This window comes from Tinamus guttatus, unplaced genomic scaffold (assembly GCF_059628265.1).
Source record: "Tinamus guttatus ecotype Peru unplaced genomic scaffold, ASM5962826v1 Tinamus_guttatus_pri_ptg000492l, whole genome shotgun sequence".
Lineage (NCBI taxonomy): Eukaryota > Metazoa > Chordata > Aves > Tinamiformes > Tinamidae > Tinamus > Tinamus guttatus.
Window position 1 is genome coordinate 3,022,633 of NW_028289026.1, and position 24,425 is coordinate 3,047,057.

General features: G+C 39.9%; 1 protein-coding gene and 1 non-coding gene across 2 annotated transcripts; one reads left to right on the forward strand and one right to left on the reverse strand.

The window, feature by feature from the left end:
* Positions 1-1,051: 1,051 nt before the first annotated feature.
* Positions 1,052-21,944, forward strand: TBC1D31 (TBC1 domain family member 31). Its single transcript, XM_088533301.1, is given in 22 exon segments — positions 1,052-1,085; positions 1,088-1,247; positions 1,797-1,912; positions 3,730-3,908; positions 6,911-7,062; positions 7,486-7,645; positions 7,880-8,080; positions 9,276-9,452; positions 10,204-10,283; positions 10,386-10,532; positions 10,755-10,888; positions 11,328-11,461; positions 12,015-12,194; positions 13,132-13,364; positions 13,945-14,097; positions 15,098-15,233; positions 15,938-16,030; positions 17,789-17,929; positions 18,952-19,146; positions 19,701-19,851; positions 20,974-21,090; positions 21,792-21,944. Coding segments are annotated over 22 exon segments (3,198 nt in total). The 5' UTR covers positions 1,052-1,072; the 3' UTR covers positions 21,938-21,944.
* A 1,652-nt stretch (positions 21,945-23,596) lies between these two features.
* Positions 23,597-23,669, reverse strand: TRNAM-CAU (transfer RNA methionine (anticodon CAU)). The gene has a single exon. It is a non-coding gene; the product is annotated as a tRNA-Met (tRNA).
* Between the last annotated feature and the right edge of the window lie 756 nt (positions 23,670-24,425).

The window sequence follows — 24,425 nt, forward strand, 5'->3', positions numbered from 1 at the left end:
GTTCCCGATACAGGAGTGCATGACAAAACCTCAAAACACGATCCAGCCCAAGCTAAAGAACTCTATAAATGCATTTTAATGTACTTGTATAGTGCTTGGCATGGAAACCCTGGATGATATATTTTATTCTTCTAAATTAATTTAGTAGCAAAGGATCTTTTGAAGTACTCCGAGGTATTGGGAGATGCTGTAAGGGATAACTGATGAGATGCGGTGCCTAGACTAAGTGCTGTCCTGTCAGCTTTTTAATTAAAAGTCATACTTTGTTTTTAGGGGCGTTAAAGATACCACCTATTATCACGTGATTCTAATACAGCAAATTAACTAATCTAATCCCATCTAATCTTACTTTTTTATGACCTTTTACCCCAGAAAATGGTAGCAGGATGAGGCTGGTCTTCACGGGATACTTGTTCACACACGGCTCTTTGCAGCTGCTGGGCTGCACGTTCTGCTCAGTGCCTGCAGGTGCCTCGTAGTCCTTAATCTGCATCCCAATATCCTGTACATTTTTTAGGTATTTACTGTAACTCCGAATTTACATTCGAGTAATTTTAGAAACTACGTCGTTTGACTTACGTTATCCAAGAAACCCAGGAAGAGCAGATGTCATTCCTGCTTCCTGGAGGAGCCTCTTACTGGTGACTCGCTCTGCCTGGGGGCTCCTGTTGGGCACCTGGCTCCACCCTCTGCTAACAGTGATACAAGTTTGCAGGGTTAAAAACTGTCAGGGAGCAACTTTTGTTCCGTAGTATCCCAGATGAAAATGATAAAAAATGGCTTGTTCCACTTGTAAAGAAATGGTATGAAACTGAATTGCTCCCCATCTGATTGATGCGATTTCTTATAGTAACTCATAAAATGGCCAGGAATGGTGAATTTTCCCCTTCTACTTTCCATATTATCTCCTAACTACCTTCCAATAAAGTCAGTACTTCCCAATAGAAATATGTGCTCTTTCACAGAGCAAGATTTTTTTAAGGTGCCACTGATTAGAACTGTAAAATCCTCTTATAGGAATACTTTAATCCTACATCTTAGAAAAATACATGGTAAGGAAATAATTCACAACATGTTCATTTTGCTTTCTTTCTTCACAGAGTTACAGTAAACATAACCCATAGTACCACAGGATATAATTCAAAAACAATACGTTTTCTGAATGTGGCTTTTGACAGTTCTGGAGATTCTCTGCTTGCAGGAGATCACCAAGGAAATATATATGTTTTTGATTTGAATGGAAACAGGTAAGATTTGTTATTAAAAATAGCCCTGATCAGTTGATATAAATAATTTTCACCATCTTTACATCTGTAATGTTTTTCATGCTGGGTGAGGTAGTGGTTTCAAAACTGAAATTGCAGATCAGTCTCTCACATAGGCTCCCTACATACTGTTTTATTGATTTAGCTGCTCCAAAAAAATCAGAAGATTGTAACTCTAAACTGAACAGATATCAATATCACAAATCTTCAGTGATCAATTAAATGTTACCACATGAAATAGGTTATTCCGTGAATAGTACTGATGAGTTAATAACAAGCTATGAATTACAGTAAACTAGACCTATTAAGATCTTTTGCAGAAATATTTGAATTAGTCTTTTCAGTTTTATACTATGCAGTTTTAAAAGTGAGCATTTTTTATATTTCTTTGCTCCCTTCTTTAACATTAATTTATTTTTATTTTGGTGAAATATATTGAAAGTGATTATTACTTTATGTTACATTTTGCACCAGAGTTTGCTAACACAATACAAACAACTTTTTTCTTTTTCTTTCTTTTTTTTTTAATAGGTTCAACCTTGTCCAGCGAACAACGCAGGCTTGTACTGCTTTAGCATTTAATCTTCGTAGGAAGACAGAATTCCTTGTGGCTTTGGCAGATTATTCCATAAAGTGTTTTGATATAGGTAGGGAGAAATTTAAAGCCTTCCTGAAAAATCTGGATTGCTGTGAAAACATATATAGGTTTAGTTTCAACCTCAAATTTGTAAGATTTTTGATGAAAGCCTTATTAATCACTACATGCCACATGTTCTTCTGAAACAACAACAGAAAAGATTATAGTCCTGTCTTTTATGGGTAAAGAACCCTTTGCTTCATCACAGCTTCTTGTTTCCACTGAGTCACACAGGTTTCTGCTTAAGTATAGCATTGGACCAAGATTATGTGTTAGCTTTTCTAAAGCAGATCACTGTATGCTGCCTCTATACCAGACTGTGTGAAAACAAAACAAAATCAGTTGTCAGTGTATTAGAGTTTGCAAGTGAACCAGCTTTAAACTTTATTTACAGAAAAGAAAATAAACAAGAAGACAAATATACTAACAGAACTGTCAATACTTTTGAGCATGCAAGTAAATCTGTATTCTTATTCAAAAGTGACATCTGTAATTAATTTCACACGTTACATGTTTGTTTTTGACTTGATTACAGACTAAATGGTGAAAGGCATTGGCAGTTCATTCTTAGATAAATTAATCTTATCAAAAAATTAACTTGTAGTGCCTCCTATCATGTGGACTTAAATCTTTAGGGAAAAAAAAAGGCAGTAGAAATAAGTCATTGACAGTTTGAAGGACTGAGTCTGATAATATTGCTGGAGATTTTAACCAACACTCTTTCCCAAAATAGCGGAAGAGTAGGATATATGGTCTGAAATCCTCTGCACTTTTTTTCACCCTTACTTCCTCGCAGGAAGACCAAATTTAGTTTTTGTATCCATTTAGAGAAATCCTATTGATCACTCCACAGAGATCTGCATGTTTATATGGTGTTTTTTTTCCCAGATCATACTGAGGAATGTTTTAAAATACTATAAATACTTCCCACCCACGTCAGAATTGGGCAAACTATCCTCAGAGGGTGTTAGGAAATGCTCAGTTGGAGGGCTCCATCAACTGTCCTGGAAACTATACCCTGTAATCCCATGTCCTCCTCCCATGTGATAACAGCCCTAATGAGCTGCTCAAAAGCCATTTCCCATCTTTGATGCCGCAGCAGTAGGTCAGATGGAACCACCCTGTGGGCTGCCAGGCAAACTACCCAATGTAAATAGTATAATTGCCACAAATATTGTTGAGTTGCTGAGGAAAGATTAGTGGTCATGCAGTCACAAGTGCGAGAGAATGCAGTCAGAGAAACCATTTCCTTAATATGCAATACGCTGCATAAAAATGTTTTGCACTCTAAAAGAATTAATGAGCTGTTGCTTTCTGACTCTGCTTTTCTGTAGTCATAACCTGTTGTCATTCAGCCTTCCTCCTTTGCATCCGTGAATAGCTGTGTAATCATTCATGCTTATTGCAAGTAAAAACAAGTGGAGAACTCTAACTAGAACATTCAGTCTCAACATTTAGAGATTACTGCTGGTGTTCACATTGGATAATCTGCCTACAAAACATACTGAATTTATCTAATCTCAATGTTCATGGCTTCTTAAGATTGATTCGTAGGCTAAATTAAACAAGTCCGTGCAAGTTGTATAAGGAAAAACTTACAAAATCTGTTATTTAGAGATGAAGGTTCTGTTTCTGTAAGGTGTAATAACTATATGAAGATTGCTATCTTTGTTTCTTGTTTCATGAATTGTGGTGGTGAACAAAGGTGTACTAGGTATGCCTAAGTCTCTTTCATTGCATAATGTTGGCAATAAGGAGTAAAGCACTAGCTGATTTGCTTTGCATGACTTTCAGATTCTTTCATTTTTTTTTCATCCACTCCTACAGAAACCAAAGAACTCGTTAGCTGGATGAGAGGACATGAATCTTCAGTGTCTTCCATGTCTGTCCATGGCTCAGGCAGGTATGCAATCACCACGTCCCCTGATACAGCACAGCTCTGGGACCTGGACACCTTTCAAAGGAAAAGGAAGCTCAACGTTCGTCAGTCTGTGGGTATACAGAAGGTGAGTAAAGAGCCATTGCTAAAGCACAAAACAAGCACAACCGGGTGGGAAAAATGCTGCGTTTTAAAATCTCAGTACTTGAAAATGCTTTTTAAAATACTGCTGAATCTTTTCTGTGTTCCTTGAACATAGCTCCCATCTCATTGCCCAGACTCCTGGAATCACAACACACTAGTCAAACGGGTCTGCTGGGAACATTTAAGGAACCTCCATTTTTGGCGATACTGAAAACTAGGCTGGGTTTGACCCTAACCAAGTCAATCTACTCTGGAAGTTGGTGTCACCTTCTAGATTGGTCCTGCTTTGAACTGGGGGCAGGGGAGCCTCAGAGGACCTCTAGAAATCCTTTCCAACCTAGGGATATTCAACAGAGGTGTTTTTTTTTTTTTCAATAATGTTAGTTTAAGGAGTCACTACAATTTACTTGCATCTTATTTTAAAGCTTCTCCCCTTCCTGTGTGCTCTGATCATGCCAGCACTGAATGTGGGAGCTAACAAAGCTGAAAAATAACTCAGCAGAAAGAAATTACTGCTAGTGACTACTTTGGTTCAGTTTGCTGAAAGACATGCCAGAACAACTCAAGGAGTCAGAAAGAATATGTTTATGTTGAGGAGTGGTTTATGTAGGTCTGCCATAGCATTATGCTGATTTTAATGGGTCTGCCTGTGCCACCAAATGTCAAACCTTGGCATAAGCAGTACAGAAAGTACCAAAGCTGTCCCCGAGCATTGCTTACACGTGCTGCACTGCAGGGAGTAGTCTTACAGACACCACTTCAAACTGGAGAATTCCTCAAATGGGTCAGTAAAATTCCCATGCTGGTTTTGCAGAGGACCAGGGTGTCATTTGAGTGTCTTCATGTTCTAGGTCAAACAGAAATTCTGTCAACCTGAAATAGTCACCAAGCAATTTCCGTGGGATATTTTGTTTACTGTTTGCTGTTGTTGCTTTATTAAAGTTGTTCTGTAGTGCAGGCAGGTCACTAAAATAATTATCACATTTCCCTTCAGAGATGGATGCATTTATTTGGCGGATAAATTTTTCTGACACTCCATACGTATATCTTTGTGTAGACTAGGTGTGTGTGGGGTTGGTTCTTGTTGGCTCTTGAAATTTGGTAGGATCAGGATGTTTCAATATAGAAACAACTTTTAAAACAAAACAATAATGGCTGTGGTTCAGTGAATAAATCACTGTGTAGGGAATCAAAAGCCTGTGGTTTTCTTTTGTCTCTCTCATCCCTGGTGTGACCTTTTGCAGCTTATCTGGATCTCGTTTTACAGTCCTTAAAACAGAGATAATGATGTTTACTCCCATGCCTTGATTTAAGACATGCAGATAAGTGCCAAATCAAAGATGAGATTTATTATCAGGCTGTAGCTGGTGACAGTGACACCCAATGTCCAAAGTGCCATTCTCACTTGCTCTAGGAGCCTTCCTGGTAGTTTCCCACAGTGAACTTTGGGTGGTCTCTTCACGTGACCCCAGTTGGCAGTCCAACATACACCTTCTGTACAGTCAGTACAGGGGCAGAGCTGATTAGAAAAGACAAAGATGAAAAAAGACAGATGAAAAAGAAGAGCCAAAGAGAGGACATTTGTAATGATGATTTCCAAAGCATCACTACTACTCAACAGCAGCTAGAGTCTTATCTTTCTAAAATAACTGTTCTGTACTCCAGCTTGTCAAAAATTAAAATAACTTACTCTCGAAACAACCTACAGACTTTTTTTTTTTTTTTTTTTTTTTTTTTTGAGCACAGGAATTAAGAAAAGGTAGGAATCATCTTGCCTAACTTCATCCATCTGTATAGATAAAATTCCTTCTCCAAACTTCCTCAGATTCCCTGAAGAAGGACAGGTATCTCCACAGGGCAACTCAGCCCATCTGAATAGGAATGAACATGATAGATGAGGTGACTCTCCCTCTCACAGGCAACTTTTTCTCGTTCACTGCCAAGTGACTAATTTGGGCTGAATATCAGACTTGTAGTCGCTAACATTAGGCAGGATGAATCCCATCCCGCATATCTAGATTTACAATTTGCTTCAAGGCCCAAAGATATCAGAACAGAACTGTGCTCTTCCTAGCACTGACTGTGTATCTCACCCTGTGAATCCTTCAGGCAGACCCTCAGTGCTCAGGTACCAGGAACTATGTTTTGACTTTAACCTTCAAAGTTGTGGATAGAGTGATTCTGTAGGAGCTGCATGTGCTGTTGCCCAAATAGAACCTCTGATCTAGAGCGGTAATTTGTCATCCAACAAGAATGTGTCTGATGAAATCTGAACATTTAAATAATTCATTTTTTTTAATGGAATGAAATTACGTATATACAGTAAGCATGTTCAGAATAATTAAAATGCATATCTAAAACCTTTTTGTTATTGTTTTCTTTCAACGTGGCAGCAAAAAAATGCATTTCATAGATGAAGACTGCATTGCTAAACTGTCCATAATGTTTTTTTTACTCCATTAAATACCTATATGTAAACCTAAGAACTCAAGTCTAAATATAAAGTGCTCCATGGAGTTCATCTTCAGGCTATTGGTGCTGTTTGGAAACTGAAGCTACATTTCAGATGCAGTGAGCAATTCAAAACCCACCAGTGCAGAGAGAGCGCCGTTTTCTTCCTGTTCTCAGGTAGTTATTGACACTCTTTATATCATGCCCTGCCTGCCACTCATCAGAATCCTGCACAAGCCAATTTAACAGTCAAAAAAAAATAACCCAGAATAGACAGGTAATTCTTTGTGCTTTCAGCAGGCTGAACTGGCTTACCAAAGGGTGCAAGTTCTGAACCAGTGCAAGGGAGCACTGAGCAGGGGAAGGGGACCTGCCCTCCCTGCGATCTCAGCCCTCATTCTCCAGTTACAGGAGGTTAAGATCCCCACTGTGGTGGTTTCTTGCTGTGTTTTATTCCGTCGTTCAGTTTTGTCCAGTTTAAAAGGTACATTATGAACAACTTTATTCCATTTATTTTTCTTCGTGTTCTTTCAGGTTTTCTTTCTTCCACTGAGTAACACCATCCTCAGCTGTTTTAAAGATAACTCTGTTTTTGCGTGGGAATTCGATACTCTTCAGTGTAAATACCAGCTGCCAACTCCAGTAGAAGGTTCTGTATTGCTTTATAAGGTCTTTGCAGTCACCAGGTAAGGTGCAATCTTAAACATTCAGGAGGCTATAGAAATGACAAAAGTTGTAATTTTTTTAAAAAAGCTTTACTGCTTATTTGCAATGGAGGTATTGAGCTATATGCTCAATATAAGCCTTTGAACTGTGCTATGACTGATCCTTTTGGCAACAAATCACATCAGTTTATATAGTACAATCCCTTAGCATTCACAGTCCCTTGAAATAAAGGAAATTATTTTTATTACTACTAAAATAAACTTTAAATTCTCCATTACAAAAGCAAGTTTTATTATTTAGGAACTGTTTTGTTCTTTCAACACAGTATGAGAGGAATAGTGATGGATTTAAAAGTAATCAAACGTCATAGAATGAAATGCATGATTTCTCTTATTTTGGTAATATAGTATTCTGATGGAAACTTTGCCTTGTTTGTGATCCAGAGATGGCCGGATTTTTGTAGCTGGCGGAAAATCCAATCATCTTCACTTATGGTGTTTAGAATCAAAGCAGTTGGTGAGAATAATCCAGATGCCTACAAAAGTTCGGGCTGTCCGTCATCTGGAATTCCTCCCTGATAGTTTTGATGGGGGCTCTAATCAGGTCAGTTTTTTGCAGAGCTTAAGACAGGAATATTTGTTTATTTGATTCAGCACGTGCACTGTGAGGGGGTTTTGGGGACAGTAAGGGGCTGGGCAATATGCTATAGAAAAAAACCTCACTACCTTAAATATTTGCTCACCCACCTTTTAGCTTATTTGAATGGAATTTCAGATTTTGATATTCCTCTTTGCTTTGCATTGTCAATACTCATTGTTGGATCCTTTTATCTTGTAGGTCCTTGGAGTGTTGAGTCAAGACAATATTATGAGGTTTATCAATATAGAGACATGCAAACTTCTTTTTGAAATTGGGAGTTACGAGGAGGGAATTAGTGCAGCAGCAATTAGCCCCAATGGACGTTATATTGCAGCAGTAATGGAAAATGGAAGCCTTAACCTATACAGTGTCCAAGCTTTGACTCAAGAAGTAAATAAGGTAGTGTTTTACATTTCTTGTAACAATAGGAAATGCCATTAAATATCATACTTGTCTGCAAGATTTTCATTTCAGAAAGAGTTTGCTAATATCATTGGCTTAAAAGTCTTGGAGGGCTGTGTTTAAAACTACAAAGATAGGCAGAGTTCCCATCGTGTTGCCAAGTAGTGGCAAGTAATGTGATGCTTTTAGAGTACATCCCTGTAATTCTGTTTTCAGGAGGGATTTCTTTCTACAGCAGTTTATGTGGACCATTTTTATTCTTTGTAATGATGTTATTGAGGGGAGCAGGGGTGGAGATGAGAGGATTGTGCTGCTTCTATTCCATTTTCTTCCAGAAGTAGTTTGCAACTGATGCTTTTTTATTTTCTGGTACAAGCTGTCTGGTCTTTATTTATTTATTTATTTATTAGCTATGATTTTGTTATTTTTAATGCATTATTAGATACTAGAATACGTCATTATGGCACAATCATCTTCCTAATCCTTCCTAAATAACAAACATTTTAAATACCAGTTCTTATTTTATTAAAGTAACTTATTAATGAGAGCCTAGCTTCTAAATCCAGAATTCCATGTATCTTTAATCACCATGTCTTTGAAGTAACCAGCTTTGTACAACAAAAGAGTTTGCACTGAGGAAGAGTGTGTACGAGGTTGCAGGTCAGGCATACATTTCATTTGCACTTTTGCTGCTGGGCTGACATGATTTGGGATTGTAACTTGCTTTCCCAATCTCCACAATTCAATTAATACCTACCTGACAGTGAAGGTTAATTAAAGTTTGTAAAGGTCTTTTGTATTCTCTTTTAACTGGTGCTATAGAAAGATCTTTCTGTAACACTGAGAAACACACGAAAGTAAATTAGCCGAATACATGATACACTTGTGCTATCCCAATTGTGTTTTAGTGTTTGCGAAACAAGAATATATGTGATGACTGAGCAGGAGTTTGGAAGCTACGTAAACCTTCTCATAGTCTTTCTAGGTTATTACAGCACATTTATTCACTTGAGTACTTACTCTGGATTTTGCAGTCCATATATTTTTCTTTCTGTTATAAATATTTATCTATTGTTCCTGCTGCGGCTATTGGGCTCAAGAACATTGCATGTAAAATAGAGTAAATATCATATTAGAATGACCTTTAGGCTTTCTCACAGATGTTAACTGAGTTATTTTCATTTAATACTAGCCTCCACCACCCCTGTTCAAAGTAGTGGAAGATTGGTCCAAGAGCAAGTTAGGGGCAAATAAACTTACAATGAGGGTGGCTTCGGGAAGGTCAGAGCGCCCTTGGAAATCCAGAGGAAGCAAAATTGAAACCAGAACACTGAAACCACAAGCAAACGCATCGCTTGAAAATAAAGAGGTAGGAAAAAGTTGCAAATATTGTGTTCTCCAGCCGGCAGCATTTGAATTACATTGCAGAAAACTATCTGCTTGCTTTGGGAAGCAAGTTCAAGCACTGGCTGACTGTTAACGCTTGAACAGAGAGGGGATTAGGGGAGTTTTAGCTCTTTCTTCCGCTGTCTTAGCACATACTGCTGCATCACGTGGCAGAGCCAGGGCTGTGGAGCTTCTGCTGCGCCAGCTAGGGGTATCTGAAGTTACTAGAACCACGTGTGGATGTTTGTTAAAACTGCTCTGCTTCTCTGCTAGCAAACTACACTCCTAAAACTTCTGTCTAGAAACCACATGATTTTTGATATTATTTAGGGGTACATTATTGTTCCATTTCTTTCCCTTTTCTCATCACTGCACTATTTTCTCTCTGGTTCTTTATCCTGAGTGTTATATACATTCTCCTTACAGAAGCATTCATCACAAAATGATCCGTTCCTTATGTTAATATAGTTTGGCTATAGCTATTATAGAGTTTAGTCATTTGGGGTCTCATCTGTTTCTGACTGAAATCGGTGGCTGCTGCTTTGTGACTACAGTAGAAAGCAAATGTTGCTGTTAAAATATCTAAAATGATGCAACAGCAATATACCTAACTTTTTTTTTTTTAACATGGACCTTCAATGTTTAGATAATATCATCAATTAAAACACAAGAAAGAAAAAAGATTATGAGCAGAAATACGTACATACACTGATTGTTAATTTCCTGTTTTTTAGAATGAGTTGCCAGGTGGATTAAACAAGAAACGTCTGCAGGCTTTGTTGAAAGGATTTGGAGAATATCCAGAGAAATACAGGTAGGTCTGTGTGCATGTCTGTCCTTGCATAAAAGCAAATTGCTTGTGCTCCCTGGCCTATGAAAGAGAAGTGGCTCAACCAAGTCCTTATTTTAATTGCAGGATGTTTGTTTGGCGTTCCTTATTGCAGCTTCCTGAAAACCACGTAGCGTTCAGCAGCCTGATAGATAAAGGCACCCACAGTGCCTTCGTGCATATTCAGAACGAGTATCCCATTAAAAGTAGGAAACTGCTGAGAGTTTTACAGAGGTAAACATATATTTTCATGGATTGATTTGAAGTATACCCCCCAGCTGGAAGCAGTTGTAATGAAAGAGTAAAGTGAAATAGTAGTGCCTTAATGTACTTTTACTTGTATATACAGCATCTATGTATTTAAAGTTTAGTCCTCTATACAGTTATAATATGTATGTAATATTTTTCTTTTCTACTCCTAATATCTTCTACTCTTTTTCTTGTTTATATATATAGGACCTTATCTGCTCTAGCTCACTGGTCTGCTATCTTTGGTGAGACACCTTATATTCCTTTGCTAGCATTCCCATTTGTAAAATTGTTTCAGAACAACCAGCTGATCTGCTTTGAAGTTGTTGCTACTGTAATAGGTAAGCAAAGATGTTTAAAAATCCAATTTGCTGAAAAATATTTTTGTGCAAATAAGCTTTTCTTGATAAACTGAATAAGGTGTTTTCCTGACAAGTCACCAGAGGTTCCCTCTTAAATATGCTCACCAGGAATTAATATATAGTGGCTGTGTGTTTGAAAACCAAAACCTGTTCGTAAATCAAAACAAGATATTAGACTGCCTCTGCACTGCTTCCAGCAAGAACTTAGCAGTGTAACAGTATTTTTAAAGTCTATTCAGTAAAATGTAGCAATGGGTTAGGAATATATTGTAAAGAAGAGGAGGAATGGGAGCATTTTGAACAGGCTTTGCTGCCAAAGACTCTCTCTTAAAAATTCGCAGCTGTTGCAATCAAACCTAAAGCATTGTCAGGAGTCTGTCACTCTGGATTATAATGGATTGTGTTATTTCTCTTGTAGTTAATTTTTGCCAGCACTGGTTTGAGTATTTTCCCAATCCTCCAGTTAATGTCCTTAGTATGGTGGAGAATATTTTGGCACATCATGACAAAGAGCTACTTCAGCATTTGGTAAAATACAGTGTGACTTCGCAGGTAAAATTCTAGCCAAATTTTGTATACGAAATGTCATTGCAGTGAATGATTAGTGCACTAGTTTTCTATTTTGATGTGCTTCCTTTCAAGGGTGTTTTTGTTGAGTAATAGTTAATGGTCATGTGTGTGTGACAAATATCTCACCACTTTCCAGCACCTTTTCCTTTTGCATGAAGATAAATCCTCATGTACCTGCTACTGTAGTTCATAGAAGTGCTTTGTTTTCAAGTGCACATTGTTTGAAACATTACTGGTTGAATTACAAACGCATTTTATTTTTCTTTTTTTGGAAGGTGGACATAGGTGTGGTGAATGAATTTAGTAAATGAGGCAATGCCACAATTATATATGTTTATCATTAGGGATGATTTTAGCTTTGCAAATATAAGTGGAAGATTTACACCTCCTCTATTCAAATCTTCTGGCTTAGTTCCAGTTTGTCTTTCATAAATAAATTTGTATTATAAGACAACAACATTTCATATAATTCCAGCTAAAGGAATAATGAAATACCACTAACAGGTTATTTTGTTGATTTTCCCAAATAATATAGGTTTATGCCTGGCCTCTTCTAGAAACACTGTTCTCTGAGGTTCTAACCAGAGAGGAATGGCTGAAAGTCTTTGATAATATCTTCTCCAACCATCCTTCATACTTTCTAATGATTGTTGTTGCCTACGTTACATGCTCCAGAGCTGCATTGCTTCACTGTAATCAAATAGAGGATTTTGAGGTAAGCATCTTGCAGTTCAAGACAGTCATCTGAAATTGTAGCTACAGAAAGGTGTAAGCCATCACATCTGGTTTTGTGGAAGTTAACTAGAAATGTTTCAATTCCATACTAAAATATTATTGCATGTCTGAACAATGTCATTTACTACCTGGCCAATGTGCTATAAATTAAAACTATTGAGCAGTTTTCTGCAGTTTCATATAATATGACTGTCTTTAAGCTTTCACGAGGTTTCTAAAGCCACTAGAAGTCATTTTGTAAATGTGGGAAGTTTATCAACCACAAAATTATTATGTGTCTTGCTTGGGAATCTAGAACTGACTTTGGAGATAAAAGACTATAGTTCTGTCTTATTTCATTATTTTCCCTTCTGATTTGCAGAGTTAACAATATTACTTGACTTTCCTTGAAGCAAGAACTTACATTTTGCTTTTACATGAGAGAAAGAGCATTTTTTGTATGATGATATCTTTATAGGCAAAGAAAAAAATGAAATTTGAAAAAAATGCTTTTCAGCAATCAGTTTTTCAGACATCACATGGAAAACATTATTGTCATATTATTTCAATAATCGATAGACAGATTTTCTTTTAAACGTCAAAAGTCATTGAGATTTACCCAGTGGTAAAAGTGTCTGTCTAGGCAGTTGGAATACTCTAAAAATCACATCCTAGACTTCCACATCTTTTGTGTAAATGTAGTTTGGAGAGAAGAAAAAGAGCCAGAGGATGCTTTTCAAACTTGAAAAGTTTTAGATTAAGTCAGTTGAGACAGTAGTTTTTAGCTAATGGTTTTAACTAATGGGCTAACTTAATAACCTCTTTATCATCCACATTTGGAATATAGGCTTTTCCAATTTATTTAACTGTTCCTGTAAGGCATATGAAAAGTTTGCGTAATGTTTTGTAGAATGCAAATAGAACCATGTCTCTTGCAGTATTTCTTTCATCATCGGAACAACTTGGACATTAATGTCGTGATTAAAGAAGCTTATCACCTGATGGAGTCTACCCCAGTGGACATCCATCCACAGCGTATGCTGGATGACTTCATGCCGCTCACAAAAGGGCAGTACCCTGTATTTAATAAATATCCCAAGTTCATTGTGGATTATCAAACTCAGGAACGAGAGAGGATCAGACAGGATGAGATCACGTACTTACGAGAGAGGTATTAATGGGAAAACTGAAGACCATGGCAAATTGATAGATATGATGTAGTGCCATTTTTCTATTTTAATGTGTATGCTTGAGAAGGAAGAAAATAATAAAGAAAAAAATGGGGACAATGATTTAAATAACTACAAAAAATGAGTAATTTGCCCTGCTGTGTTTTTAAGTTAAATTGCCAGTCATATCTTAAACCAAAAGTATTTGTAAATTCCCAGAAAATATTTGGCCTAAAGTCTTCATGCTTGAAAACTTGGAATTCAGAACCTAAATCTGCGTTAGCCTTGTAATGTGTAGCTTTGTCAAAGGGCCAGGAGTTACCAGCTTACCACTGAAATTACCTTGATTACCTTGGCACCGTTACAAGTCAGTTTGCCTTAAGAACATGAGAAGAAGCTTCATTTCTGCACTGGGCTGCAAGGCCCTGTTTGTACCGGCTGGTACCATAGCTCTCCTTTATGCTTTTATCAGCACATAGCGGGGATGCCATGCTCTTTCATGATATCATATTTCAGCAGTTCTTTGCTTGTAAAGTCATCAGTTCTTAATGTCTGGCTTTATGTGTGTGATCTTTCATTTAGACAGTTGGTGCATGAATTGGAAGCTAAAGTGCAGGAACGGAAGGCAGAAGATGAAGCCTGGTATCGGAGGCAGGAACTGCTTCAAGAAGCTGAGGAACAGAGGAGAAAAATGCTGCTGGAAGAAGAAGAGAAGCTGGCAGAACAGAGGCAGAGGTACTACTACATATTAAGTATTAGGGGCTCAGCTACAATATCCTGCTATTATATTTTTAACCACGAGTGAAGGAGAAATCACCACTAATTTGTATAAATTATAATATGGGAAAAGTGTGTGGTCTGGTAGATTGGATTTTGGTGTGGGAATAAAGTGATCTGGTTTGTATTACTGCCTTGCCCAAAGAAATACAGCAGAGCAGAGGCCAAGTCACTTGGTATTTTTGTCTCAGCTCCCAGCTTTTGTCCGTTCTCTTCAGACTGTGACTGCTCTTGGGCCACCAACTGCTGACTTTTTGCATGCTGACTCCAGACTAAGACTGCGAATGTAACAGTCCTCGACAGTGTCAGTGACCTGTACATATTCCTCCATGGTTAATGGAGTTAGAAAAAAGACTTTTAACCATCTCAGTTGCGGAGTAAGGAGTTGCCATAGTACTGAAATTAATGCAGTAGTCCCTGCATTCTGCAGTTGTGAAGAGAGATTCTACATCTCCATAGATCAACCACAAGTAGTATTTTTCTTGAGCTTCTGTTTTCTTTCAGTTGGGTGTTTTTTTAAGAGGGCAGTGACCTTTCATTGCAACTAGTTCACAAGATTGTGTACCTATTCCTGAAAGCAGTTAGATATTTTACAAATAAACATAGGTTTTTGTGCAGAAAAAGGTACCAAGACACTGGCACTAAGGTATAGTATCCAGTTCTGGATCCCTGCAGTACTAAATTATTGCTTATTAAAATGTGATGGTAGCAGAACACAGGTTTTCAAAGGTTAATTGGGAGGGGCTGCCATTAAAGGACCTCTGTTTATCTATGATTTTAATTTTGTCTTGTAAATGAAAACTGGACAGTTACAGAAGGAAAGCATCTGTCCTAAGCATTACAAGTTAGAGATTAGCTCATAGGAGCTAGTGGGTGACTCCAGTGCAAACTTACACTCTTTGACGTTGACATTTTAGACATACAGGTTTCCTTGTTTGTGTTTATTTTGGCTTTCAAGACTAGCTGCTGTGAAAAGAGAACTGAAAGTAAAGGAGTTGCAGTTGCTGGATGCTGCAAGGCGACGTTTTCTGAAATATCAACAAGATCAGCGGCAGATGGAGCTCAAACGACTTGAAGATGAAATTGCAAGAAAGGTTCAGTATTGCTCAAGCAATTCTTTTCTTGAAGGTTTATCAAGAAAAGTAAACAATCAAAAATACACAACTCAAGTTCCAGCTGAGATACTGTGATTTGTGAGCATGGAGATGTATTTAGCATGAGATGGATGGCTTTATGTAGCAAGTGCACATTTAACAGTCGTCTTTGGCACTTGCTATGCTCCACTGGATTGATTTAATTGCCAAATTCCTGAGAAAAGCCAAATTCATCCATATGTTGGCAGTGCTGAGTTGTGAGCCCGTTAAAGGACCAGCCAGTTCTCAGTCGTCTGCGGGCAGTAGATCCAGACTGCAAATGAGCTCTGCTGTTGATTGGGAGGCACCACTTGCCACTGCTGAGACCTGACTCTGCTCCTGCTGGGCTCCCGGCTCCGGCACCAGGATGCACTGGATGGAGCCAGAGCCTTTGAGGCCTGAGGGCCCAAACTGATCTTCTGCAGGCCCTTTGCAGTGTCTCAGCACCACACTTTTCAGAGCACCGTCAGGGGACTGTAAGATTCATTAGCCTTGTACTTTTTATATCAGTTATTTTTCAGTATTCATGGCATGTTAGAAAGTCAACTTAGAGGTAGGACATGGCTTTTGTTTTTTGGGGTTTTTTGGTTTTGTTTTTTGGGGTTTTTTTTAAGGTTAAGTATTTTTCCTGTACGGTGTTTTCATGGGTTATTTTTCTTCTCAAGGCATCTATAAGAGAGCAGGAAACAGCTGCTGTTGCTCAAGATATTGAAGTTAGGCAAATGGAACTTGAGTCTCAAAGACAGCTTTTCGAACAGGTAAGCACAGGAAACTATGCAGATATTTATATTTAATGGCTATTCCTGTGCAGTTCTCAGATTTAGTTGCATTTGTTCAATCAGCCACTGTGGGAAAAAAAAAAAGTGGATTTTTTTCTCTTTTTTTTTCCTCTGCTACCATTTTTAGAATAAACCTTGTGTTAATAATAGAATTAGAAGAACTTACTGTTATGCATTTTTCTGGGAGAAAATACCCTTATCTTCCCCATTTTGTTCTTCTATTCACAGCAGTCATTTTATTGCTGCAATCTGTATATATTTGTGCTCATCTAGTAAAGAGAAGTGAGGAACACTTAAATTCCAAATAAGCCTGTAACAATATGCTCATCATTCCATAAACTCCGTGATAACCAGGTATATCTGCATTTTCTGGAGAAATCAGTATAATGGATCAGTGTAGCTGGTCAAAGAATATCTATTTGCCAACAACATAATTAAGCAAAAAGGAATGGCTGTATTGAGGGGAAGATGTAGTTCTTTCCTCAAACATCTTTGTTAATCATGTCCCTAAAGAAAATTCCTTTTTTTTCTGTGTGTAATGATGTTTTTAATGATTCAGAGAGATCAGTTTAGTAATAAAGATTTTTAAATCAATAAATATTGCTTAAATATATAGTTAAATATTAGTTAATTGCTGTAAATGGTTGAAAAGCAGGGCTGCCAATAGAAGGCTTTAATAACATTGATTTTAATTAGAAATGGTAGCTTAAACGTCTAGAAATTACAGCTGTCTATGCCCATCTTGCATACATGTAGATCCAACTGCATCAGAACTAGTCTTCCAAAATACCTTACCTCCTACTCTAAAGTATGTTTCTTCTTATATTTGACTTTTTAAAGCTTTTGTCCATATGGCTCTTTACAATCTGGGCTAAATTTCATCTTGTTTATTAAACACACAGCCAGCTGTATTGTGGCTACATAATGCAAACCAGGCTGAGCTTATTTATACTCAACAGTATATGTGAAGTCAGCTGTTTAAGAAAATTAATGCTACAATGATCATCCTCTTTAGGCTAGAAAGGGAGCAGTTATTTGACCAACTGAGGATATGTGTCTGTCCATAAGGGACTTTGTAGACTGGGCTTCTCTGTCCATGCCCTGACGTGCCTGGAAGCTGCTTTACTGCTATCATGAGGGGCTGTATCCAACCTGGCACAGCTGCCTCCACTGGGACCAGAAAGGGATCATGTCTGCAAAAAAAAAGTGTATAGATGTTCCCAGATCAATGCCAAGGGAAGGTGGTGAGAGTTAAAATTCTATTTCTTGATCTGCTGCTGATCCATCCTGCTTTGGCAGGATCAGCTCCTCATTCAAGCTACACACGTGTCTGTGACAAGTCCCTGTACCGTGAATCATGTTTTATATTTGTGAAGTGTTTTGAGGTTTTGGCTAAAATACACTGTCAAAGTACAGAATATTTTTGTGATTAATCTGACTCATTTATGGTGAGTTTTGCTCTTAGGCTCTACTACGCTCCCCTGGGTGGAATTACATCCATATAAACCTGGGAGAACACTGTGCTGACTCCAGCACAGTGTAATTTCGAGTGGATAAAACAGCAGGGAATATCATTTTTTTGAACATCTGCAGTAGGTTATATATACAGTGGGATGAGATGTGTGTGTATATATTAAAAATACAGCTTATTGCAGTTTTACTAAATGTTAATGAACCAGAATTACAAATATGAAGTAATAGTTCAGTGACTCTAATTTGTGTTTGTGTGTTTGGTAGCATCTTATCAAAGATCAAGAGACAGTAATGCAGGAAGTGAAAGGAGAGATAGATGCGAGTCGAAGAAAGGCTGATCTGGAAGATCATCTTGTTCAGAAATTGGTGGAAGTAGATCGAGAAGAAAAGCAGAAAGCTCAGATGGTAAAAAAGTTGGGACTTAACATGTATTTTTTGGAAGTTAGTGTACTAATTAGCAATATTTACTAATTTGATAAAATTGTGAGAATGTTCCTTTAAACTTATTTCCCAATATTTCCTATATTAATAGGTAATGCTGGTGTGTTTAAAGTTTTGGGTTTGTCTTGCACTCGAGCTTTTCAAAAATCTGACTAGAGTGTTCAAACAGCTGTATATAATAGAGAATTTCTATAGTCTTGTCTCAAATATTAAATTTCTCTTTAGTTTCCAGCAGTTAGGATGGCAAATGAGATTCGAGTGCTCTTCGTAATAAGTTATTTTCCTGTTAAGGAGCATGTTTTATTTGTAACCATAACAAAACAGAAGTAAGTCCTCAAGGGAACTTGCAGTTGGCAGTAGCTGGCAGGAAACTCAGCTGTAGAAGCTGTCTCCTAGAGATCACAATAATGACTGGGTATAGCTTCACATTAGGAATTGTTCAGATTTTCAAGCTCAGAACTTCTAACTGCACAGTTGGAAAAATAGTTGTAGCTAGCCCACTGCCCATATGCTTGGCATCTGCATTTATATTTTGTCTAGAAATAAGCATATGGGTCTGAATTTTTGTAAGCAGCCTGCAATTTATGGAAGCAGATGGGTGTGGGCGGAAGTATTGGCATTCAGGTACAAATCTGATGCTAATTGCACCTGAAAGTCAGATAAAGTCCCTGCCAGCAAAGCAAAATCCCCCAAATTATGGAGGGGATTTTTGCTTCATTTCAAGAGAGAGAGAGAAAAAAAAAGCACCCTCAGTAAAGGAAAGGATAAGAAGGATGGAAAAGAAGCAGAAAAAAAAACTACTTCTCGAGAAGCCAACGTGCTGTGATGAATGGAGGAGTGTCAGTGCAGTTCAGTCTTCTAGTGGGGACAGCTGAAGTGGTGACAGAGGGACAACTCCTTTTGGCAGGAAAAGATATTCACTCGTGTATAGGTAAGGCTGTGTGCTTGAAATAAATGCATTCCTCATGAGAAACATGTTTTGTTAGGTAGCTGAGGAAGATTTAGCCAAAGCGGAGCAGCAATGCGTTGACACGGACTGGCGGGCGCAGGCGTCGCGCAGGCTGCGGCGCGAGGATGAGGAGCGGGAGGAGGGCTACAGGGAGATCGCCCAGCTGCTCCATGACAACCGAGTGAAGGAAGCCCAGCTGCTGAGGGCGCTGAGGGAGGCCGAGGAGAAAAAGGTGGTCACAGAGTCACACAACGGCTGACGTTGGGAGGGACCTCTAGAGATCATCCAATCCAACCCCCTGCTCCAGCAGGGACACCTGGAGCACATGGCACAGGGTGGCATCCAGGCGGGTTTGGAAGATCTCCAATATTCTTATTTATTTTCTTAAATGGGACAGTCAAAGTGTAACCACACTTTGCCCATCGCATGCTGTGAAAGGAGTTTACCAGAGCTATTTTGTTGTAAGGACTCTTCTTTTGTATTCCTGATGGAAGTTTCTAGAAGCGCCAGAGAAAATCAGTGAGGATCTGGTAGCATTTTCTTAAGTCTTTGCTCCTCTTTTTTTTTTTTTTTTTTTTCCTAATCCAAGCCTTTTACCCTTCTCTAGCTGTTTGAATTGAAAAGTTAAAAAAAAAAAAAAGGAAAGAAAGAAAGCATTCACTCAGTGTTATAGTATACATTTTGATTTAAGAATGAAATCTAACCTATGATAACTCAGGTGGATTTACTTGTTGCTTTTTCCATGTAATACATCTATTGAATATATGCTGAATATCTCTCTTGCAGAGGCAAGAAGTTAGGCAGAAGAAGGCTCAGCTGGAGGCAGAGCAGAAGGCAGCTGCTGCTGCAGATGAACACAGGAAGCAGTTTTTAGAAGATGAAATGAAGAGTGCATTAGAATTGTCTGGAAAGCTGCAGGAAGAAGATGGCTGTCTTGGTAAGCATATAGAGAGTGCAGGTTTCCTGTGTTTCAGCATACTGGACATTGATGTGAAGACCCAGATTTATGAACTGAAGACAAATTAGGTGTCTAAGGTTAGGGGTAAACTCAGGTCTAACTCCTTTACTTTTATAGGTACTTTTTGGGACTATCCTTTCATGAACCCAATATAGGAGGGCAGACTTGTAAAGGAGTCTCAGTTTGGTACCCATGAGATGCAGCCATATAAATGATCGTGTCTGGAAAATTAGCTGACCATTCTGTATAGCTATAACACTTCTGTATAGTGTTTTGATTCTGGTTGCCAGTGATTCCTTCATGCATCTCCAAAACTTAAGATAATTTTTCTCCCAGTTTGCTGTTTTGTAATATTTTCTGGGTACACAAAAGAACAGAGGATGTACAGTAGTTTGCACTATTTTTTATTTAAATCAAAACAGAAATCTCAAGCTGTAACTCTGTTTTCAACTTGAAAATAGCTACAGTTTGGGCTTCCCATGATAGATGTACAACAATTTTCCATAGAAAAGCAAGCTCACTACCAGCAAGCAAATTTGCTGTGTGTGTTTGCAGAATTTAAAGCATTCACTTCCAGGACTGGCCGGTACATTCTTTTTGAATGGCATTCTTCTTTGCGTGGTTTTATAAAGATTTTTCCCATTTCCCCATCTCTCAAAGGCACACACAGGACTGTGTGAAATGATTAGTATTGCTTTGGGCAAAGTTATTCAGACATTGCCCTAATTTGCCTAATACTTTAATATGGAGTAAATTGCAGCTGCCTTATTAAAAAGGGTGTCTCCTATTAAAACTCCAAGTATGAGTAGCCATATTCTGCTTGAAGTTAGTGACCATCTGTTAGAAGGTTGATTAATTATATAGGAAGAAACAGTAATATAGAGCTGTAATTTCTTAAAATGAAATACAGTGATGTATGGTTTTGGTCCATAGACTAAAGTAGTTGACTTTGGATTCTGAGCAAATTGGACTTGCCATTAGCTGAAGCAAGTGATTGTTCCAGCTTTGTTTCCTGGAAAAGAAATGCTTCACCGCAAGCTAGAAAATATATTAGAAAAAAGAACACAATTTACATAGAAGCCTTCTCTGCATTTGTCACAGAGAGACAGTGTGATTTAACGGCCGGACCTACAGAGACAGGTTTAGGATTGCAGCAGGTGCCAGGGTCTGGAAACGTCTGTCTCAATGATGTATCCGCCTCAGAGTCATCGTCACGTGGTAAGTTTCTAAGTTAGGACCTTCCTTCTTCTCGTGTCGAAAGTGTCCTGAACACCTAGGTGGCTGACTGAGTCATTATTAACCGCGGGGTGTTTAGTGGACTCTGAACAATTTATTGCTGTTTTCTGTTCCACACCTGAAAACAATCTGTGTGCTGCCAGGAACAGAACAGGTAGGAAGTGCCTGAAGTGTGTCCCATTATGGGAATATCCTCACGCTAGGTTAGTCCCTGTCCTGGTCATTTTACATGATGCTTTTTTTCTTTTAATAATTGTCTGTGATTTGGGGATGTTGAGAAGATGGAGAACTGTCTTGCATCTTACTGAGAGTTATAGTCAGGAACTAGTCTAGAATTAAATGATTCTAGAGCCAGGTTGTCCTTGCCATTAGGGCGAATGTGCATTTTAAAATCATATGTATTTTATGTACGAAGCTCTTTGCAAGGGGAAACATGTATCTTTTGACCTGTCACAGCATCTCCTCAAGATCTGACCTTCCTGTGACAATAAACAGAGCAGCCACGATACCACTTCCAAAACACTTAGGGAGAATTACTCTTCCCTTTGCAGCTCTGAATACAACTGCACCAAGGGAGAAAACACAGTGTTTCCATGCAGAGGTTGTTTGTTTTCCAGCAAGAGTTCATGATAGTTTTGCAAAACTGCTAGCTGAAATACTAACTCTGTGTCATTTGCACTTAGTGCCTTTAGGTAGAAGGCGAGAAGAGCTGGCGTGCAAAGAGAGGGAGCTGATGTTAGAAGTGAGGCAGCTCAGAGAAAGGCTGACTTTGCAGGCTCGAACTAGACGCTCCCCAGCTTGTTTAGCAGCTACAGAGTGGACTCCCTGAGATGGTTTGCTCTACATTCAAATCAATCAGTGAAACTCTAAACATGTATAGTGCGATCAAGGTCTAATCATAGATTGTTTGTTATGAAGGTTTTTGGAAATATTTTTATATGAAAATAAAATGCAAGGTAGAAAAACGTGTGGTGTTTGCAGCCTTCTGTTTTTTTTTTTTAAATAATTGTAATTACAATTTTTTTCCTCTAAAATAAATTCATTTTTTACTATTAAATTGTTAATGGTATTTGTGTACACAATCTGTTCAGGTCAAAACAGTGCCCCCCCAAAAAAATAAAAGGCACTTAAACTATTGCATTTGCTAGTGATGTTTAACTGGAATCTATGAGCTGCAGCAAGGAAGTTTACTGCTAGAGAAAAGCCTTGAAAAGCCTTCACAGAGAGAGTGGTCAGGTACTGAAAAGGGGCCTTGTTTGGCTATAGGAAACTTGCCAACCTGGGCTTTGTAAAGGAGGAAACAAGGTGGACACAAGGATTCTTTTACATAAGGAAGACAAAATGTTCCAGGGAAGTGGATTTGGGGAGGAGCAGTGAGGTGAGCAGAGAAGAGAGGTTTTAGAGGGGCTGATCCCGGGCTGCCTGACGGAGCCTTGCCCTGATCAATCCATCTTCTTCCAGAATCTTCTCACCCATGTTGCTATCAACTCCCTTCTCACCCATCTTTCTGTGTCACCTCACAAGTGGGCGAGAGGGGGCCTGGTGGTGGCTGTTGGTGGGACCTCGGGGGTGCTCGGGCTGTGTCAGGAAAGGCCACACAACTCCGTCTGGAAAGGCACAGTAAAATAAAAGGAATCGTTCAGGATCACCACCCACAACACTGATGCGGGAGAAGATCCACCGTGTGAAGCGGTACAAGGACTCGGGCCTTTCAGTCTGATGCACTAAACTTCTCAGTGCGTCTCCATGCTGTCCCGCTCCTTCGAACCTGACTAGCTTTTCCCTTCATTTCGAGAAACGGGATCCTGGATTTCCACAGATCGATATCATTATTAGTGTCCTCACTGCTGGAGTCGGCAGCCAGTGGTAGTTAAGGGAAACCACAGGAAGGGCAGGCAGGATCCTTTGGGAAAAATCTTGGTAGAATCTGGGGAAGACGCATTTTCCCAAAGAGCAGAAAAACTCTAGGCAAAGATCTTTGCTGGAGATTATAGTGAGTAACTGATGCAAAAAAGTGCCTATTTTCCAAGGCCTGCAGCTGCTTGGACTTGATGTGTGGTTATTTATGTATATTTTTGAAAAACAAATTCCTTGGCCAGCACCTTGGGCCATAGGTACTGCTGAAACGTGCAGGTGTCGGGGTGCACAAACCAGAGCGCTTTTCCTGGAGGAAACCGCTGCTTTTTTGTGCTTCTGCAGCAGTTTGTACTGGCCTGCCCTGTTAGTTAACGTGGCCAGACTGCACCTCTGACCTGCCGGGACACTTGGTTTTCACTCAGTAGCCCTCTGGAACGCAGGAAGCAAAGGCCTGTGAGCTGGAACTGCCTCTTCATAGACCACACATCAAAAAATAATCAATAAATAACGCGGTTCTGCGGTGGTTCGCGCTGTATCGGCGCGTTTGGGAGCTCGGATTTACCATCCGTGGTGCGGAGGCCGCCCTGCCTCCAGTTTGGGCGAGAAGAAGAGAAAAAGAGTCACCCGCCTTTGCCCCGTGTGAGGATCGAACTCACGACCTTCAGATTATGAGACTGACGCGCTACCTACTGCGCTAACGAGGCGGCTGGTGGCGATTCCCGCGCGCCGCCCATGGAGGCGGCGCCGCCCGGGCCGTTGCGGAGGCGACCGGGCCGCGCCGGGTCCCCTCGGCGGCCGCGGGCTCCTCGGCGGGGACCTGGGGGCGACACTGCCCCTGCGGCCCCCGAGGTGGCCGTGTGGGAGCCCAGAGCGACCGCGAGGCCCCGGCGTGATGGTGACGGACCCCAGGTGACACTCTGGGACCCTGAGGTGATGGTGGGGGGACCTCAGGTGGCGCTCTGGGACCCTGAGGTGATGGGCGGGACCCCAAGTGACACTCTGGGACACCCGAGGTGACCATGTGGAGTCCCGAGGACAGTATAGGGCCCCATTGTGCTTCTGTGTGTGACTGTGTGTGACCCCAGAACAACTGTGAGGCCCCATGGTGATGGTGTAGGACTCCAGGTGACACTGTGGCACCATCATGTAATACGGTGGGGTCGCAGGGTGACACTGTGGGACCCCAAGGTCACAGCTTAGGACCCCTGGTGAAGTGTGAGCTCCTGGGTGACTGTCCGGGACCCCAGGGTGAAACTGTGGGGCCCTGGGCTGAATGTGGGGGACCTCCGGGTGCTGGTGGAGACCCCAGGATGTGGGACCCCAGGTGACAGCGTGGGACCCCAGGGAAGGACCCCAGTGCGGGACCCCAGCGTGGGACCCCGCGCGGGGTTGGGTGCGGAGGGCTCCGTGAGAGCGCGGCTGGGCACGGGAGGCCGCCGCGGCGCTGGCGGGGCGCGATC